General features: G+C 36.2%; 1 protein-coding gene across 1 annotated transcript in view; it reads right to left on the bottom strand.

Annotated features, from left to right (window-relative positions):
- Positions 1-13,841, bottom strand: part of angpt4 (angiopoietin 4) — a 259,011-nt gene extending 245,170 nt beyond the window's left edge. The window contains exons 1-2 of the mRNA XM_005166270.6: positions 13,554-13,841; positions 796-876 (exon numbers count right to left, since the gene is read on the bottom strand). Coding sequence (XP_005166327.2) covers positions 796-807 — 12 coding nt within the window. The 5' untranslated portion in view covers positions 808-876; positions 13,554-13,841. The remainder of the gene's footprint in view (positions 1-795; positions 877-13,553) is intronic.
- Positions 13,842-20,551: the final 6,710 nt, after the last annotated feature.

Raw genomic sequence — 20,551 nt, 5'->3', positions numbered from 1 at the left:
GACAAGATTTATTTGGCAGATTATTATGCTTTTTTTTTTAAAGACAAACTTACTGAATATCAAAACATTATTTATTAAAACCAGACTATATGATTTGCTTTTCTACAAATTGTTTGTAAAACCTCTCAGTGCTAGAATGACAATGCTGAAAACCCGAACCCGAAGGAACCCGATGGGATCAGGCTTAATTTTTATCATTTAAACAGGGTCGGGCCTGCCTCTGGCTTGCACTGTAAATAAACATCATGTCAACAAGTGAACAATAAACAAGTCATGTGATGCATTTCGATTAGCGCAAGAAAGTAATAAAATCATTTGTTACAACATTAAAACCCAATCCCTGCAACGGTGAAGCAAATGATGACGGAGAAGTCAAAAAGAGCGAATTTTGCGGAGTGGAAAAATGTTCAGCAAGCTGACTGGGAAGATGACTGTCATGGAAAATAAAATGGATGTTCTTGGCTGGTGGAAGATGAACAAACAATCTATGGTGGTTTACGAAAATATCCCTGATGTCCTCGTAATTCGAAATCTAAATAGGGTCTTTTGACATTCAAAGTTTGCCACAGGTTTCCTGTGAGGGTTTGGGTTTAAGGGTAGGGCCATTTAATACGCAATTTTTACTGTATTAAACAGATTACACCTAAAGAGTCCCTGTAAACCAACACATCTAAAAGTCAGTTACTATTGTAAAAATATCAGTTTTACTACCAGTATCTTAAAACAAAAATATACACAACCCCATCTTTAAGCCTAATATTTCAACCAATATTTAATTAAATATCATTTACTTACCATGACTTTCATCCTCAGCAAAGGGAGACGTTTAGCACAATGTTCACACTATTTTTTTTTCAAGCCACGTGTCTGCAAGCTCTGAAAGCACAGAGAACAACCTAACTTCAAAACTAGTTCAATTTAAGTTGTGCAGAAAATGAAAGAGTTCTGAAAGAAAGATTTGTTAAAAAGCATAATGAGGCTGAAATCATCAGGTCAAGCTTAGTGCGATGCATCTTCATGCGCTCTGAAAATAAACACATTTAGCTTTTGGAGAACAGCTGCAAGCCTGAAATGTGTAAAAAGAGGTCAAAAAGTTGAATTCTACCTTCATGTATTGTTATGCAAGTCCAATTTCCCTGCCAGCGGAAACCCCGACGATTATTCACCCAATACCCTGATGCATATCTCACTTCTGCGAAAGTTCAATCAACTGGACGCTATTTGGCCCAATCATTTAGATATGATGAAATCTTGACAAATTGGCTGATATTTTTTTGAAACCGAGTAGCTATATGGCTAATTGCTTTGGATTGCTTTTTAATCATTATCTGAGCTCAAAGCTCGGAGCAAGTCAAGGTGATGATTGCAGCCAGAGAGCTCCAACGTGTTTTCAATCACGCTGGTTTTATTCGTGTATGCGATCTGCAGTGCTCTGATATATGGGGAAGCCTTGAGTTTTGGATTTGGTGGCATTGCAGTAAGGCTGGTTTAACGCAGGCTTTCCACAGATGATGATGTGAGACAACATAAAGGTGAGATATGAAACACAAGAGAAGCTTAAGGCTAAAACTTAAGACGTGTTTAGTCTTCTTGTCATCGAAAATGTTTTACTGCTTAAAATACCTGTAGCTAACCTCTAAATCTTCTTGTTTGCTTGGACAGCTTATGGTTTTCTTAAAACTATGACAAATGTTCTTCAAGTTAAAGCATTTTCAACCTTCCTGACCATTGAATTATAAGGTTCTGTTTGCATTCAGAGCAGTTTTGAGACACAGACCTTTACATTTTGTGCATTTCATATTGCATTTATCTAAATAAAAATTCCAAAACATGAAAATAAAAACACATCACATAATTTAAAAACAAATAGTCACAGGATTAAACGTTTTGAGAAAAATGTCAGATAGAATCCCATACCTAACACTCACATGCCTCGCACAGATGAGTGGGCTTGACAAACCACTTGTAGAAACACTCTCCTCGTTCTATATGCACTTGACTTAGGGTGCTTTCACACTAGCACTTTTGGTCCGCACCCAGGTGCATTTGACATCGGAGTACGGTGCGTTTAGCTAGTGTGAACGTGTCTTCTGAACTCCGGGGCGCACCCGTGAACCGTACCCGAGCCTGCGTGAAAGAGATGTCTGGGGTACGGTTCGTGCGAACTTCTGATATGAATCCAATCGCACAAAATAATGAAAGTGGACCCCCAACTGTACAACAACTGTAGTTTTAATAAAGTTCATTCTTGTGTGTGAGTGTCTGTGTATCACCTACCTTGGTAACAATAGAGACTGACCCAGTGCAAACAGCGATAACGTCTGCCTGTTTCCACCTAAAACGACTTTTGCAGACATCGCGCGATATTCTGAACGTTTTTAATATTTTTTTATTTTTTATTTTTTTGTGGCAGATAGATGCGAGTCACTCTCAAAACCAAAAGATTAAGTAAAAGCAGAACAACCGTGATATGCATACGCCTATGTGATGCTTTGCTTTCGTGACAGTCACCTATCAACAGCTGTACACGCTACAGCAGCTTGATGACGCAAGCGTACCGGGGTTCAGAAGAAAAAAGTGTGAGCACAAATCAGCCGAGATGTTGGCAAGGGGGGGACAAACGAACTTGGGTTTGGTCCAGGCAATTGAACCAAGTGTGAAAGCACCAATAAACTCCAACTGACAAGTATTCAGAAAGGTAAACAATGTTTACCCGTGAATGTACCACACAATCATGTTGCACTACTTACCAAAAATACTTACCTTAAAGTACTTGCATAGTCTGTCTTAGATTATGAGTATAGTTGAAGTATTCATAGTGTGTGTGTGTGTGTGTGTGTGTGTGTGTGTGTGTGTGTGTGTGTGTGTATATATATATATATATATATATATATATATATATATATATATATATATATATATATATATATATATATATATATATATATATATATATATACACACACACACACACTGAATTTAATAGGTAGTAAAAGATAAATATGGGCAGTATTCATCAAGATATTAGCCTAACATTTCACATTTCACTTAATTGTCCAGAAATGATAAGAGAACAAACATAAACAGTCAAAATTCTTGCTTTAGTTCAGCCAAACACCTTTTGATTTTCAGACAGTATTTTTGTCTCTTCTGCTTGATTTGTAAAAGCCTTACAATCTTTAAATGACTACGATGCTAAACACAGTGTCAAAGTTCACTGTGATCAAAATTTCTGCAAGTGTATTGAACAGAATAAATGCTTGACAAACTAAATGGCACAGAAACATCACAGCTTTCATCAGATCATTTTCTAACACATCGATGTTTATGCTGTTGATTTCCCACTAAAGCGGTGTCATTTCCTGAGGTGCCGATCATTAGGACTGGTTTATATTAGTAACAGATACTTTACAAATCACTAACAGGACAAAAAGTGAAAATGAGAAAAAATTTATTTACATTTATAGACAAATGAATTAAGATGTTTTTAATGTTGAAAATAATCATGGCATTGTGTTAAAGGAAAATATATTTTATATATGTTTAACTAGGACCACAAAATCATTTATAAATGTAAAGTTTTGGATATTATTAAGTAAATGTATACATCAACTGAAGCTGAAAAAGTAAGTTTTCAATTGATGTATACTTTGTTGGGATGGGACAATATTTAATACAACTATTTAAAAATCTTAGGGGTTAAAAAAAACATAATAAATAGAAAAAAAAAATTCTTTTAAAGTTGTCTAAATGAAGCTCTTATAAACAAACTGAGTTTTGATAGACAGTAAATAGACTAAAACGATTCATACCCCTGACAAATCCTGACTTAAAGTTTTTGTTTAAATGTAAATAAAAGCTGAGAAATATTTATTTTCCACAATGATGCTGCTTGTAAATCGTCTTATTGTCTTTTAGGAAAAGTCTATGTCATTTCTGGTCAAAAAAATTATTATTATTTTTTTTTCAATTGCTGGTTGAATAAAAATAACTTTAACTCAGAATTTGCCAGATTATGAGTTAGGCTTGACTGCATTTACTTTAGGTAAATTATAAAACATCTTCTTGGAGCATGATCTTTATTTAATATTCTAATCATTTTTGGGATAAAATAAACATATACTCAATTTTGACCCATATGTAGACTTACCGGCCACTTTATTAGGTACACCTGACCAACTGCTTGTTTAACGCAAATTTCTAATCAGTCAATCATCAACAACATCAGACAACAACATGAAAGCATGGATCCATCCTGCCTTGTATTAACGGTTTAGGCTGGTGGTGGTGGTGTAATGGTGTGAGGGATATATTCTTGGCACACTTTGGGCAAATTAGTACAAATTGAGCATCATGTGAACACCATAGCTTTCCTGAGCATTGTTGATGACCATATCCATCCCTTTATGACCACAGTGTACTCATCTTCTAATGGCTGCATCCAGCAGTAAAATAATAATACAATAATAATAAAACACGAATCATCTCAGACTGGTTTCTTGAACATGACAATGAGTTCACTGTACTCAAATGGCCTCCACAGTCACCAGAACTCAATCCAATAGAGCATCTTTGGGATGTAGTGGAACGACAAATCTGCAGCAATTGCGTGATGCTATCATGTCAATATGGACCGAAATCTCTAAGGAATATTTCCAGTACCCTGTTAAATCTATGCCACGAAGGATTAAGGCAGTTCTGAAGGCAAAAGAGGGTCCAACCTGGTACTAATAAGGTGTACCAAATAAAGTGGCCGTTGAGTGCATTTTTGGCTATTGTCAAAAAATTACCTATGCAGCATAAGATCATCTGCAATACATCCAGAGTCACATATATTTATATGAAAATTCACTGAAAGAGAATATAACAAAAATAAGTTACATACTTTCTCTCATCATTTATGTTTATTGGACCAGGTCTTTACATGCATATGGATGAAATGACTGTGAACTCTAGCCTGGACATTTCACCAAAAGCTCGACATTTATTAAGGGGAGCGACTTCAAAAGGTCACAAGCAAATGCCCATCAGGGTTGACAATTTTCAAGTATTCGCATAAACACAGCGCTCAGCTCCCATGACAATATCAACCCGCTGAAATTTAATTGCAACCTCGGGCTCGTCTTCTTAATAACTCGTTTTGATTATCCTGTTTATTTTAGCCTCTGGTGCTGTTTTATCAACCAGTAGGCACTTGACTGCGAATGGCAATTATCATGCGAAAGCCAACAATCAACATGTTACTGCTGCGATTCCATCAGGTCCTCTTAAACAAATTAAGGCCAGAGTGTTTAAACTACTTGTCCACTGTTGCCATTTGGAGTTCTGGCTGCGTTTAAGGTCTGCGTAAATCCTATCTTATCACTGTTTTTCTTACGAGATTGGAGTGCGTTTCTACGAAATCAGAACCACTCGTAAACACGCTTCCCTACGAGCTTTGTTTCCTTTGGAGTGACCACTGGAGTTGGCAACGTGGACCAGATTTGCAATCTCAAAAACCGAGCCAGCGAGAAATGTGTTTAAGGTTTCAGGAATGACCTTCTAAATATACCAAGAGAGAAAACATAAACAGTTTCGACGAAAAAGCAATCAATCTTATCTGGAGGAGTGCACTATCAGCAATTTAAACGTGATGTTGCGCACACTATACATGCGCTTTAATATATCATTCAGCAAATCATTCATTTTATGTGGAAAAGCTACACTTACATGTGTTGTGATGACCTGAAAACAATGAGCGTGTCACGGTAATCAACATGCGAGATAAAAATGTCCGGGAATGGCAGGACGTGTTCAATATCTCTCAACTTATGTTCAGCTACAATTAAATTGTGCAACATTTTAAATTTGTGTGCTTAGATTTATGTGAAAATGTGATCATGCACGATTATAATTATACTAAGTGGGCTTTCCTTGATGTTTAGTATGTAATATGGTGATTGCAGCTGAATATGATGATAAATAAAACATCTAAAATGATCTCAGATGTATTTGAAGATATATAATTGCTTTCAGGCACTCACACTTTATCTTTTCAGATAAAAGAGTTTACCGTGTTATTAAAAGCCAAATCTGAGCATTTCCTGAACATATTCAGATGTTTTAATTATGAATATACAGTATATACACTCACCGGCCACTTTATTAGGTACACCTGTCCGATAGCTTGTTAATGGAAATTTATAATCAGCCAATCACATGGCAGCATCTCAATGCATTTAGGCAAGTAGACATGGTGCGATCTGCTGCAGTTCAAACTGAGCATCAGAACGGGGAAGACAGGTGATTTAAATGACATTGAATGTGGCATGGTAATTGGTGCCAGACGGGCTGGTCTGAATATTTCAGAAACTACTGATCTACTGGGATTTTCATGTACCACCATCTCTAGGGTTTACAGAGAATGGTCTGAAAAAGAGAAAATATCCAGTGAGCGGCAGTTTTGTGGGCGCAAAAGCCTCGTTGATACCAGAGGTCAGAGGAGAATATGACTGGTTCGAGCTGATAGAAAAGCAACAGTAACTCAAATAACCACTTGCTACAACAGAGGTATGCAGAAGAGCATCTCTGAACGCACAACACGTCCAACCTTGAAGTGGATGGGCTACAGCAGGAGAAGCTAAGCTAAGTCAGCTAAGAACAGGAAACTGAGGCTACAATTCACACAGGCTGAGCAAAATTGGACAATAGAAGATTAGAGTAATGTTGCCTGGTCTGATGAGTCTCGATTTCAGCTGTAACATTCGAATGGTAGGGTCACAGTTTGGAGTCAACAACATGAAAGCATGGGTCCATACTGCCTTGTATCAATGGTTCAGGCTGGTGGTGGTGGTGTAATGATGTGAGGGATATTTTCTAGGTACACTTTGGGTCCATTAGGACCAATTGAGCATCGTGTCAACACCACAGCCTTCCTGAGTATTGTTGCTGACCATGTCCACCCCTTCATGACTACAGTGTACCCATCTTCTGATGGCTACTTCCAGCAGGATAATGCACCATTTCATAAAGCGCATCTCAGACTGGTTTCTTGAACATGAAAATGAGTTCACTGTACTCAAATGGCCTCCACAGTCACCAGATCTCAATCCAATCACATTTGGGATGTAGTTTCTGAAGGCTAAAGGGGGTCCAAGCTGCTACTAGTAAGGTGCACCTAACAAAGTGGCCAGTGAGTGTATTGTCAGATTGGTGTTGTACATTATGGTTCAAAAACCTTGTAATAAACTGCCAGTACATTTTCTTATTTTACAGGCTTGTTTCTCCATGTATTATTTTTACACATTACATTATTTCAAAGTACTATAATGCAAGTTGAATTGTCAACAGAGCAGAGATCAAGGTCCCATAATGCAATTCGGAACAGCAAATAAACAGAAAACACTTGTGAATCAGAAAACATGAAAACTGTTACAGAACCGATATTTTTTAGAGTGTATAAACACTGTTGCCAGTAAGAAAAAAAAAATGCTCATTTGCATGTTGATAGAATAACAGGGAAAAAATGAGCAAGGAAGCTATAAATAGACTTCGGCAAAATATCATGTAATTAAAAAGAAGGATGTGAGCGACAGTCAATATGTGATTTACAAAAGAAATGGCATGTTTACAGTATACGGTTTTCATTATGCAACCAGCAGTATCGTGCAAAACATATTCATTTCAAATGAAACAAAAGGGTGCGGTATTTGCATAAACTCAGCAGGACAACAGAGCTGTAAAACACTTGCATAAACAGTGAGATTAATATTTATGCTGTGAAAAGTATAATTTTACACTTAGATGACTGTTTCACAAGTTGTGGTGGTTGTGATGACAATTTAAACATGGTACTGGAGTAATTGCCAGTACCAGCTCACTAAACACCAGAGAGGGATTTGTTTAGTTTACTTTGGTTTACTTTTTGCTCTACTGGAGAGCTGAATAAATGCCTAAAAAATAAGTAAATTATTACACATATTACTAGGCCCACACGGAATCTGCGCGCGCAGAATTTTGCAGATTTTTCACAGATTTTCTGCAGATTTCTGCAGATTTTTAGCCCATTATTAATTCTGTTTATTTACTTAAGTAAATGTGTAGATCTGAATTTATTCAGTTTTTATTCAGTAATTTATTACTTTTTATTTAATATATTAAGGTTTTAGTTATGATACTCCGCTGGATACTCCCAAAATAATTCCGCAGAAACAGCAAAAAACATCCGCACATTCCATCTGGCCCTGCATATTACCCAATGAAAGCATTGTCAGTCCTCAAGCTGATAACAAAAATGTGTAAGTTGGAGGATAATAATTACTACACTAATGAGTTTTATAATTTTTCTTTGGCTTAGTCCCTTAATTAACAAGGGTCGCCACAAGGGAATGAACCGCCAACTATTCCGGCATATGTTTTACGCAGCAGATGCCCTTCCAGCCACAACCCAGTACTGGGAAACACCCATACACACACATTTATACACTAAAGCCAATTTAGTTCAATTCATTATTCAATTCACTTATAGCGCATGTCTTTAGACAGTGGGGGAAACCAGAGCACCAAGACGAAAACCCACACCAACACGGGAAGAACATGCAAACTCCACATAGAAACGCCAATTGGTCCATTCATACATATTACCCAATGAAAGCATTGTCAGTTCTCAAGCTGATAATATCTTACGTCCCAACTAGTTGGAGGATAATAATTATTATTCTGATGTTTTTTATGGAAAAATGCACTTAATTTTTTGAAAATTATGGGAATAATTTAAACAAGTAAAATATTAGATGAGATATTAGTTTAAAAATGCATTCATTCATTTTTCTTCAGCTTTGTCTCTTATTTATCAGAGGTCACCACAATGGAATGAACCGCCAACTATTCCAGCATATGTTTTACGCAGTGAATGCTCTTCCAGCTGCAACCCAGTACTGGAAAACACCCAAACACTCATATTCACACACAATATCACGGGGAGAACGCCACACAGAAATTCCAACTGGACCAGCTGGGATTCAAACCAGCGACCTTCTTGCTTACAGTGCCATCTTAGATCAAATATATTAGATCAAATATTAGATGAGCATTAAAAAGCACAAAAAAAGTCTCTGAAAAAAACTGTTCAATAAATGATGAATAAATCATGTTTTTGTGCTAACAATGTTTTGAGAGCATTACTAATGAAACAGTTCACCCTACACTGAAAATGTAATACCCTCAGGTCTTCCAAGATGTAGATTAGTTTTTTCTCAACCCAGCAGGACTCCATTAGCTTGAGGCTTAAAATGTCTTAATGATTCATTTATACCAAACACCTTGAAATGTTAAAAATTTCATCCATGCAACTTTTGCTTTTAAAATAAAATCAGTTAATTATCTCACTATACACTCATCGGCCACTTTATTAGGTACACCTGTCCAACTGCTCGTTAACACAAATTTTGTAATCAGCCAATCACATGGCTGCAACTCAATGCATTTAGGCATGTAGACATGGTGAAGACGATTGGCTGCAGTTCAGGAAGAAGGTGATTTAAATGACTTTGAACGTGGTATGATTGTTGGTACCAGATGGGCTGGTCTTAGTATTTCAGAAACTGCTGATCTACTGGGATTTTCACACAAAACTATCTCTAGGGTTTACAAAGAACGGTCTGGAAATATCCAGTGAACGGCAGTTCTGTGGGCGAAAATGCCTTGTTGATGCCAGAAGAGAATGGCCAGACTGGTTTGAGCTGATAGAAACAGTAACTCAAATGACTACTCGTTACAGCCGGAAAAGGGGGGTTCAACCCAGTCCTAGTAATGTGTACCTAATAAAGTGGCCGTTGAGTGTATAAGCCTCACACTTTGCTGGCTACATCCGATTAACAAACTTTATTGCTCTGTTAGTGTCGTTCTTTCAAACAACTGTGAATGCTACCATCCAAATCTTGGTGTGTAGCAAATAAGAGGACCAAACCCTCTGAAAAGATGGGTCTCAGTCCACAACCAAATCAACTTTGATGTGGTTTACCTGAAATTTTAATGCAACGCAGACCAAAGACATATAAACAAACCAAAAAAGGACATGATGCAACAAAGTGCAATCACATAAACACAAGAATCACACAGCAGTCACAATGTTGATAAACACAAATTCAGTACAGACATCAGATCTTCATTTGCGTCTAAAAGAAAAGAATTTAGGCCACTGCATTGACTCCTTTACACAATTTTAAGCTCTTCGTGAACTCCAGATGATAAATACTATGATTGTTTTCACTGTAATACCAAACGGTAAAACTAAATGAAATGAGTTGCACTCCATTAGTGCATAAATGAATTGTACTTGATAGAAATAAGTTACATGAACTCAAACGTTTTAGACTATCTAAGTGAACTTAAACTCATTGTGTCGAAGTAGATTTCTAGTTCCCAGGATGCTTTGGAAAATTCCTTCGTTCATTTTCCTTAGTCTCTTATTTATCAAGGGTCTCCACAGCGGAATGCTTTTCTGGCATATGTTTTTCGCAGCGCATGCTCCCATCACTGGGAAACATCCATATACATTTATTCACCCACATACACTACGGACGATTTAGCCTACCTAATTTACCTATCCCACATGTTTTTGGACTTGTGAGGGAAACCGGCGCACCCAGAGGAAACCCACACCAACACAGGGAGAACATGTAAACTCTGCACAGAAATGCCAACTGGACCAGCCGGTACTCGAACCAGCGACCTTCTTGCTGTGAGCCGACAGTGCTAACCAGTTATCGTGCTGCCCGCTTTGGAAAATAAGTACTGAAATGAAGTGTTAATCTTTATGTTTTTGAACAAGTTGATAGGGAACTATTTTTTTAATGTTGACATTTCTAAGGTTGGCAGCATGGTGGCGCAGTGGATAGCACAATCGCAACACAGAAAGAAGGTCACTGGTTTGAGCCTCGGCAGGGTCAGTTGGTGTTTCTGTGTGGAGTTTGCATGTTTTCCCCATGTTCGTGTGGGTTTCCTCCGGGTGCTCCGGTTTCCCCCACAAGTCCAAAAACATGTGCTATAGGTGAATTGGGTAAGCTAAATTGTCTGTAGTGTATGTGTGTGAATGAATTCTAGCGCTTAACAGTTATATAAAAATACACGTCCTATGCCCCATATGGTGTATATATATATATATATATATATATATATATATATATATATATATATATATATATATATATATATATATATATATATATAGATATATATAGATATATATATATATATATATATATATATATATATATATATATATATATATATATATATATGATAAATAATACTACTAATAATAATAACATTCTATACAGTTAAAGTCAGAATTGTTCACCCCCTTTGAATTTAATTTTCTTTTTTTAAATGTTTCTTAAATGATGTTCAACAGAGCAAGGAAAGTTTCACAGTATGCCTGATAACATTTTTTCTTCTAGAGAAAGTCTTATTTGTTTTATTTCAGCTAGAATAAAAGCAGTTTTTAAAACTATTATGTTTAGAAATGTGTTGAAAAAAAAATCTTCTCTCCGTTAAACAGAAATTGGGGGAAAAAATGAACAGGGGGACTAATAATTCTGACTTCAACTGAAATGCAAATTGTCATAAATAAACTGCAAAAAGGCCTGAGGTGAAGGCATAGAGGTAGTGGTTTTTATATTTATGTAGAAAATAATAATGTCTGTAACATTTTACACTTTAAACCACACTGAACTGAGCTAAACTGAACTGAAATTAAACACTAAAACCTGAACTACCCTGATCCAGTTACTATGACCATTTATGTGAAGCTGCTTTGACAATATACATTATAAAAGCGCGATACAAATAAAGCTGAATTGAATTGAATTTTAATCCTTTAATTTTTCATGTTAAAATAGATTTGTGTATTGCTGTACATTCTGTGTGTGAGCACCTGCATGCTCTGCTCTGTGTGCTCTGTGCTGGACTTTAGAGCAGCTTTCAGCTTTTTCAGTTGTCTCGAAACAGCAACACGCCAACGTCGCCCCTTCACACATCTCCTTTTTAGACCAGCACACTCATGAGTCCACATAGTGGCACAAATGGATTTGCTATTGAAACATCTACTGGTGCGAAATGTGAAAATTAGGGTTGCACTGGTCTGAAAATAGCAACAAATCGTGGCATACACACCTTGCATCTTATTGCGCCGGGTATACCCGTTAAGTTTACTCAAATCTTTTGAGGCACCATTCAACAAATGTTTTATGTAATCTGAAATGATCAGGTTCTACATAACTATCATGTTCAGCACACATCATTGTTTTGGGTCTGAAATTACACATCATAATTATTTTGTTTGTTTAGGTTCGGACTTTAAAAATGGCAGTATGAATGCTGAGCAGCATCTGTTTTTGATCCATACCAAACAAACCAAGAAAACCAAACTGGACACACCATAAATAGTTACTAATCATGTTTGAGATTCAGATGAGCACAGTCAACGCAGAATGTGCATCAGCCTCCTCAGAGGAGAGATCATGGATCAGGTTTAAGGGGGCATGTTTAACTCCGGTCAGAGTTTCTAAGGGTCTGGGGTCTGTGCAGTGTTCAAACTTCCCTCATTAATCCTCCTTCGAGTAGGAAACTTCCTGGAGCTAAGAGCACTTCTCCCTAGAGAGATGTCATTTACAGACTGCAGCACAATTGGTTCATGAAGGCTGTCCGCAGCATTCTCTCTTTCACATGTGCACACAAACATAAACACACACCGAAATGTCTAACCCTTAAAAAAAGGCCAGCACACGATTGATGTCTGTGCAGGTCAAAGCTGACACTGTCCCAGAGGGGTTGTTTCGCACTTTGCATTTTGACAATGGGAAAATACTTTCTAGAATGTTGCCCTAAAAGCAACACAAGATGAAGCAATGATAATAACTTGTTAATGTCTGTGTTTCCATTACTGAAAAGAGACTTTTCATTATTGTCTGTCAATGTTGCCAACTTAGCAATTTTGTTGCTAGATTTAGCAACTTTTCATACTACCCTAGCAACTTTTTTTTTTTTTATCTCTGGTTTCCCCCACAAGTTCAAAGACATGCGGTACAGGTGAATTGGGTGAGCTAAATTGTCCGTAGTGTATGTGTGTGAATGAGAGTGTATGAGTGTGTTTCCTAGTAATGGGTTGAGGCTGGAAGGGTATCCGCTGTGTAAAACTGGTGCTGGATAAGTTGGCGATTCATTATGCTGTGGAGACCCAGGATTAAGAAAGGGACTAAGCCGAAAAGAAAATGGTTGAATGAATAAAAATTTTCAACAAAGTTTCTAAATTTTTTTTTTCCAGTTTTTAAAATTTGTATTTAACATTTTTCTATAACATAAATTTGGTTGTACTAGTTTTTAGACCGTTATCGTAAGTTTGTTTTGTTAGATAAGCTCTAGATTTGGCTTTAGTACGGACTAAACTAATGTATATGCACAAATATAATATTTTCTTTCAAATAAATTACAAATAAAAGGTTTCAACCTTTTTTACTTCTCCACTAGTAAATATATTGATGATTTCAAGTCTGTAGGACCATAACGTAACTTACCTTTAATTGGACTGTACAAGATGACTATTCCTCGAAAACTCGAAGTGTAAAAAAGTTGTTTGTTTTTGCCACCTGGTGTAATGACGTAAATTAAATGAATTACAGTGAAATCCTCACAGAAAACCGATTAAACGATGGTGGAATTGTAAAAAATCTAAATACTCATCACACGTTGCAACCACAATGTCGTTTTTGTTTTGTTTTCTTTCCCTTAACTCAAGTCACCTGAATCACAAATTCGCGTTGCAGTATGTAAGTAGCCCACAGGTGGCCTGATGAAAATGCAGTGAGCTCGTGAGATTTGGGGCTGAGTTATATGGAGTCAGAAAAGACTCAAAAGAAATTCACGCATATGGCACGATGTACACATGCGTAGCCACATTCACATAAAGTTATGTTTACCAATTTGACACACACTTACAGATTTCATTTTTTACTTTGAAAATCCTACGTTTTTATTTTTTGAATACATTTTTTTATACTGAATGCAATGTTTTAAATGACTCATCTCCTTGTTTTTTCCCTATTTTTTTTGCAGAATTCAACTTCAATTCCCTTAAATTTACTAAAAACATTTTTTGAAAAATTAGGACAACCTCTTTAAAGACATATAAACCCTTGTCGACTTTATTTATTTTTCTCTATTATAATGGCTTTAAAAACCCATTTAAACCCACATTTTTTGTTATTGTTAATAGTTATTTTCCTCGGTGTTATCTTTACACATAAGAAATATGATTGTCATATTTGATTGTTATTGTAGAAGTTTAACAAAAAAAAAAATGCAATGAGCTCATGATTGGATGAAAAAACGAATTCAGACAGACAGACAGACAGACAGACAGACAGACAGACAGACAGACAGACAGACAGAGATAGATAGATAGATAGATAGATAGATAGATAGATAGATAGATAGATAGATAGATAGATAGATAGATAGATAGATAGATAGATAGATAGATAGATAGATAGATATCAGTCGAATATCCTACAGTATATCTCACATAATAGACCCAATTTAGAACATACTTATTAAATTAGTGTTTATTAATAACATTCTTTATTGAAACTTAACATTTGGTGGGTGGTGTTGAAAGGTTACAGCCTCCGATCAGTTTACAAAAAGCACATGAAGACACCTGTGTAAACGCAACTGCTTTTAATAGCACATACAACATTGAAGCAATCATCCAGCCCTAAGCATCAGCCATAGCAATGCTCTTCTTAGCAAACGCCACTAATAACAACTCAACCAGATGTGCTTTAATGATATGGACTCATAAATCTCGGAAAAAAGAGCATGTTTGCATTCTTAAGAAGACATGTGTCAGGTTGGATGCTGTTTGCACAGCATCAAGCTCACAACACATCATATAATGTGTCACTTCTCGTTGTACTTGGCATGTTTTCTGCGAGACTCCCACTGAGATGTTTAAGGTTTGTTGCAAAGTTTCATTGGGAGCTGCTGACCCTGCGCTGAGAGATGACCTCTGAACTCGGTGCCTCTGTAGAGATGTAGAAACAGCCCATATGATGTTCATTTCCAAAACAGAAGTCCGACTTTATCTAGTGTAAATGAATCGCACGTATTAACCAGGTGAACGGGGACATCTTGTGGCTGAATGTGGAATAACGTTTTTAATATTGGTTTTAATAAGTCAACAATAGATTACATAAACTTGGAATATTAGAAAAAAAATTGAGATGTTGTTACAAGCTGCATAATATAATTTAAAGAAGGACAAAAAGAAAAAAAGGGAAGTTTATATTATCGATTAAGGTTATTGAAAGCCATTTTTACTTTTAAAAGAATTTTTGTTTTTTTTATACCCATTAAAGACATAATATTTGGCTTAATTAAAAAAATAGCCAGAATTGGATTTTTTCCCCAAAAATTTACACTTGTGAATAAAAAACCTACCCATTATAATAAAAAAAATTAACAATGTACTGAATGCAAGATTTAGAGATATAATAAAAGAAAATGAAGTCAAAAGTATTTAAATAAATGTCAACATTTGTCTTTTCTGAGAGATAGAAACATAGTTCCATCTAAAAGAATTTCACACAAGTTCATTCACTAAAAAGATGAATGGTGTCTTCCAAGTCGAATAACTATGTTACATTAAAGGGATAGCACAACCCAAAAATGGTTCCTCAGCATTTATTTAGCATTAAATGTTTTTAAATTTTTATTAACTTCTTTGTTGAACACAAAACAACATATTCTGAAGAATGTTGGAAAGCTGTAGCCATTGACATCCATAGTAGAAATGAAAACCTGTGGAAGTCAATGGCAAAAATTTTCAGTATATTTCCTTCAATACAAGAAAGATGAAAAAAATCCAAACAGGTTTGGAACAAGTGGACAATGGGTAAATAGTGACAGATCTTAATTTTTGGCGAAACTATATTCCTTTAAGAACAATTAAAATAGATTTTTTTAGCTTTTCACTTATATTGAATGTGTTTTAATACACTGAACGTTGTTTTCAAAAGCTAAAAGCAGAAATTTTATTTGTTTATCGCTGAAAAATAATGTACTATATGCATAGAAAATTGATTGTAAATAGTTATTCTTCAAAGTGAAAAAAGTATGTTAAAAAGTTTTAAAACAAGATATTTTCATTAATAATTGTTTTTCAGCATTTCAACAATTACAGCAGACATTTGATCTGCCAAGTACCAGTTTTGTTTATAATATTAACAAGCTCACAGTTTTGCCCAAAATAATTTTATATAATTTCCTATTGAACCAACTTCCCAAGTAGAAACTTTGTTTCTACAAAACCCATTTATGAAAGGAGGAATTTCAATTAGAGATAATAAATTATCTCAGTTAGAATGTGATGTTTCATTAGAGCATTCCAAAATGGCATGGGAAGAGGATCTCGGAGCAGAAATTGAATATTGGCAATGGGAGGAAACACAAGAATAAGTTCATTCCACTTCTGTGTGTATCAGGCATGGTTTAATACAATTTAAGATTCTGCACAGACTCCACTTGTCTAAATTAAAGCTCTCTAAGATGTTCCCTGCCATAGACCCACAGTGATCGATGCAAGGCATCGCTTGTTTTGGAGTTGTTCTAAAATTGTTAATTATTGGATGTCAGTTTTTGAATTAATATCAGAAGTGGTGGGAAAACAAGTATACCCTGGGCCTTTTTTAGCTATATTTGGTGTCAGTGATGATGCAAATTTATCTAATAATAACGTACATTGATTAGATTTATAACCTATCCTAATTTGGCACATAGGTGGATTTTACTAAATTGGAAACGAAAACATCCTCCATGTTGCTCCTTATCAATAAAGGATGTCATGTCCTGTCTGCATCTTGATAAGCTAAGGCTTTCCCTAAAAAATAAAACAAAGAAATTCCATATAATATGGAATCCATTTATTGAGTTCTTTAGAGAGAGCATTAATTGAACCCTAGCTCAAATATCCCCCCTCATTTAGTTCTTTTGTTTATTTATTTTCTCTTCTTCTTTCTGTTTTTTGCCCCTTCCCTTCACTTTTCTCTGTTTTTAGTTCTCTTATACATATAATAGTAACATGATGTTACAACTTTGTGTTTAAAAGGAAAAAAGTACACATATGTAAAAGTTATAATTTGAACTGATGTAAAAAAAAATACAATAAAGAAAATTAAAAAAAAAAAGTTTTAAAACAATGTTTTGTCTCTTCTTCCTCCATTGACTATTTCTCATTTTTAAAAATCCATTTCTTGTGTATACATTTAAGTTTTGATCATAAAAAGCTTGATCATTACTGAATCTGAAATACACAAGTTTTTTTGTTCTCCCATAAAACATGATGTCCAACAGTTGTGAGAGATTCTAACTAGCTAAAATGTAAATCTGACAATTAAAATGTAAATAAAGTTAAAACATGAATGCACTATTGCCCCAAATGCTGGTTGTTTGGTTTATTCATTAATTTAGCAGTGAAATGTTATGTGGTGTAGTGGATAGCACAATCGCCTCACAGCAAGAAGGCCGCTGATTTGAGCCTCAGTTCGGCCAGTTGGCATTTCTGTGTGGAATTTGCATGTTCACCCTGTTCCTGTGGGTTTCCTCTGGGTGCTCCTGCTTCCCACACAAGTCCAAAGACATGTGCTAGATGAATTGAGTAAGCTAAATTGGCCGTAGTGTATGTGTGTGAATGAGTGAAGAATTTTGCCTTTGACTTCCACTGTTTCTTTTTCTTACTATGGATGTCAATGGCTGCTGCTTTCCAACATTTTTCAGAATATGTTGTTTTGTGTTCAACAAAGAAGTTAATAAAAGTTTAAAGGCATTTAATGATTAACAGATTATTAAAGGGATTAAGCCAAAAAGAAAATAAATAAATGAATCATGGTTCAAACATAGAAGTCAAGCTTAAAATCTGCAATCATCTTCATAAATTGCTTTTCTCAAATCACTTTGCAGGATTACAATATCACACAGTAAAAAGCAGGTGATTTTACTTTAAAAAGTGAGTTGACAACTTAATTTTTATAATTATGCAGTAAAATATTAAGTTCATTAAATTAAATTATTAGTAAAAACTTAAGGCAACGGATGTACTTATTCATTCATTTTCCTCCCTTTTTTAACAGGGGTCACGGCAGCCAACTATTCCAGCACGTGTTTTAGGAAGTGGATGCCCTTCCAGCCACAACCCACTACTGAAAAACACCCATACACACTCATTCACACACACATATGGCCAGTTTAATTAATCCAATTCCAATTTACAGCGCATGTCTTTGAACTGTGGGGGAAACCGGAGCACCTGGAGAAAACCCACGGCAACCTGAGGAGAACATGCAAACAGTACTAACCACTGAGCCACCGTGCCACCTCACAGATGTACTCACTTTTTTCAAAAGTAAAATCAACTAATTGCTTTTTACAGTAAAAAAAAATAATAAAATTTTATTTCAAGTTTATTTCAACTCAATTTTGTGTGTAATAAGGACTCACCCAACTGTTGGGTTATTCTTTTTATGAAATGAATAAAACCCTTTGTTTGGGTTAGTCCATATTTTACCCAATTTGGGTTTCAAGAGTTCACACTTAGCTGATTATTGGTTATAAAGCTTGTTTGGCATGCTGTCCCGGGAGAGAGCCCTGAGCTCATAAGATCCTCGAGCCCGGGGCTCCCTTCTGTTTGTAAGCTGAAAGGGGAGTTTGAGCTCAGGTAGAGCTCGAGAACTCCCCTGCTGAAGTAGCTAATGAACAGATAGTGATTGCTCTTAAGAGATAACTACTTACTAGTAGCATATCTATGGTGGCGATTTGGATTAGTCAATTATCTTAAGTTGCATGTTTTTGGGTGGTTGGAGAAAACCGGGGAACCCAGGGAACCCCACGTGAGCACGAGGAGAATGTGTAAACATTCGTCGAATGTGTAAACATCGAATGTGCACAGAAACGTCGACTGGCTTGGTAAGGACTATAACCAGGGATGTTCTTGCTGTGAGGCAACAGTGCTAACCACTGGGCCACCGTGCCACTCATTAGGAGTAGGAGTAGGGGTGGAAAGGGAGACTCCTCAAAATGAAGATGGCTGTTATATGGAACTTAGGGTATTTATAGACCTTGTTCTTGGAACGCAAAATTACCCATTATGCTTTGCGTGTATGCGCAAGGAGAATGCGAAGCACTTCCGGTCGGCAGCTGATGTGTGTAAACAGTCACATTTGGACAGCTTTGAAACGATAGTTTTAATCTATGTTACCTGCTTTTATCCTCTTTGAACTAATACTGCTGTCCATCAGCACCATCTTCTGGACTGATCATTTAAAGAAATGGCGTCTAAAGTGATGGAAAACAGCTGCTGTGAGGCATTTTCCCTTTGTTGTCAGACGGCATCTTCTGCAGTTTAAATGAAGCCTTGTCATCGCTAAAGTCAACATTTTCTCTTTATTTCAAATATATAACCAGCCCAAACAAATGTAATTCACCAAAATGTTTGACACACACACGTAGCCTGTACTGTCCCACTGACACACTAATTTAATAACTGTGACAAAGTTAAAATATAGGCTAGTGTCATTTCGAAATGACAGAAAAACACAAACCGTGGTAAAAACAACACACGAAATAAAACACAAACGGCTCGCGATTAGAATGAACAGCAAATCAGCCAGCAGAGGATCAATAACAGACTTTTATTGGTCATTTTTGTAAATTGCACGACTTTCATACCTGTTAAGTTTCATGCCAGTAACCTGGTTTGCTCTCTCTCTCTCTCTCTCTCTCTCTTTCTGTGTGTGTGTGTGTGTGTGTGTGTGTTAAAGAGTCGCTGAGCTAACAGCTGACAGGCCGGGAACGCACACACACACTGTATTTCTGACAGCAGACACGTGAACTAGGAGAACATTTTTCTCGTATTTCTGACGCGCTTGAACCACATGTGACAGATTATAACGGCTTTAACAGACACATTTCTAAGTTGTTTGTCACAAAAAACTCTGTTATCCATTAAAAACGTTATTGAAACCCATTTTCGGACCGCAAATTACCAGTTGTACACGCTGTAAACTGAAGTTTTTAGCATTCTAGCGGAAGAGCTGGTCGCTATTGGCGCCCTCCATGCAGCAGCCATGAAAAAGGTCTATAGTGGCTTAGGAATCGTTTGGTGAATCATAAGTTGAATAATGCAGGACCAGTTGCAGCAATCATAAGCACTTGATCCTCTTGAAATTAGTTTATAAATCAACTTGACTTAAATAACCCAGCATTTCTTAGAGTAAGTGCATTTTCATAACTTCTCATCTTAACAAAAAAGCCAATATTCCTTCGAGGCTGATTGCTCTAGACAGCAAAACTGTGATATTTCCAGTAAATACAATTCAGCCGCCCACAAGAGTCCTGCGGAGGAGAGCACAAATAAATCACATTCAAATCAGCTCATTCCCATCCATCTCAAATCAAAAGTGGAACATTTCAGTTTTCACAAGGGGACGATAATCAGTTACTGAGAAAAAAACAAACAAAA

This window comes from Danio rerio, chromosome 6 (assembly GCF_049306965.1).
Source record: "Danio rerio strain Tuebingen ecotype United States chromosome 6, GRCz12tu, whole genome shotgun sequence".
Classification (NCBI taxonomy): Eukaryota; Metazoa; Chordata; class Actinopteri; order Cypriniformes; family Danionidae; genus Danio; species Danio rerio.
This window is presented reverse-complemented; position numbering and strand designations above follow the sequence as displayed.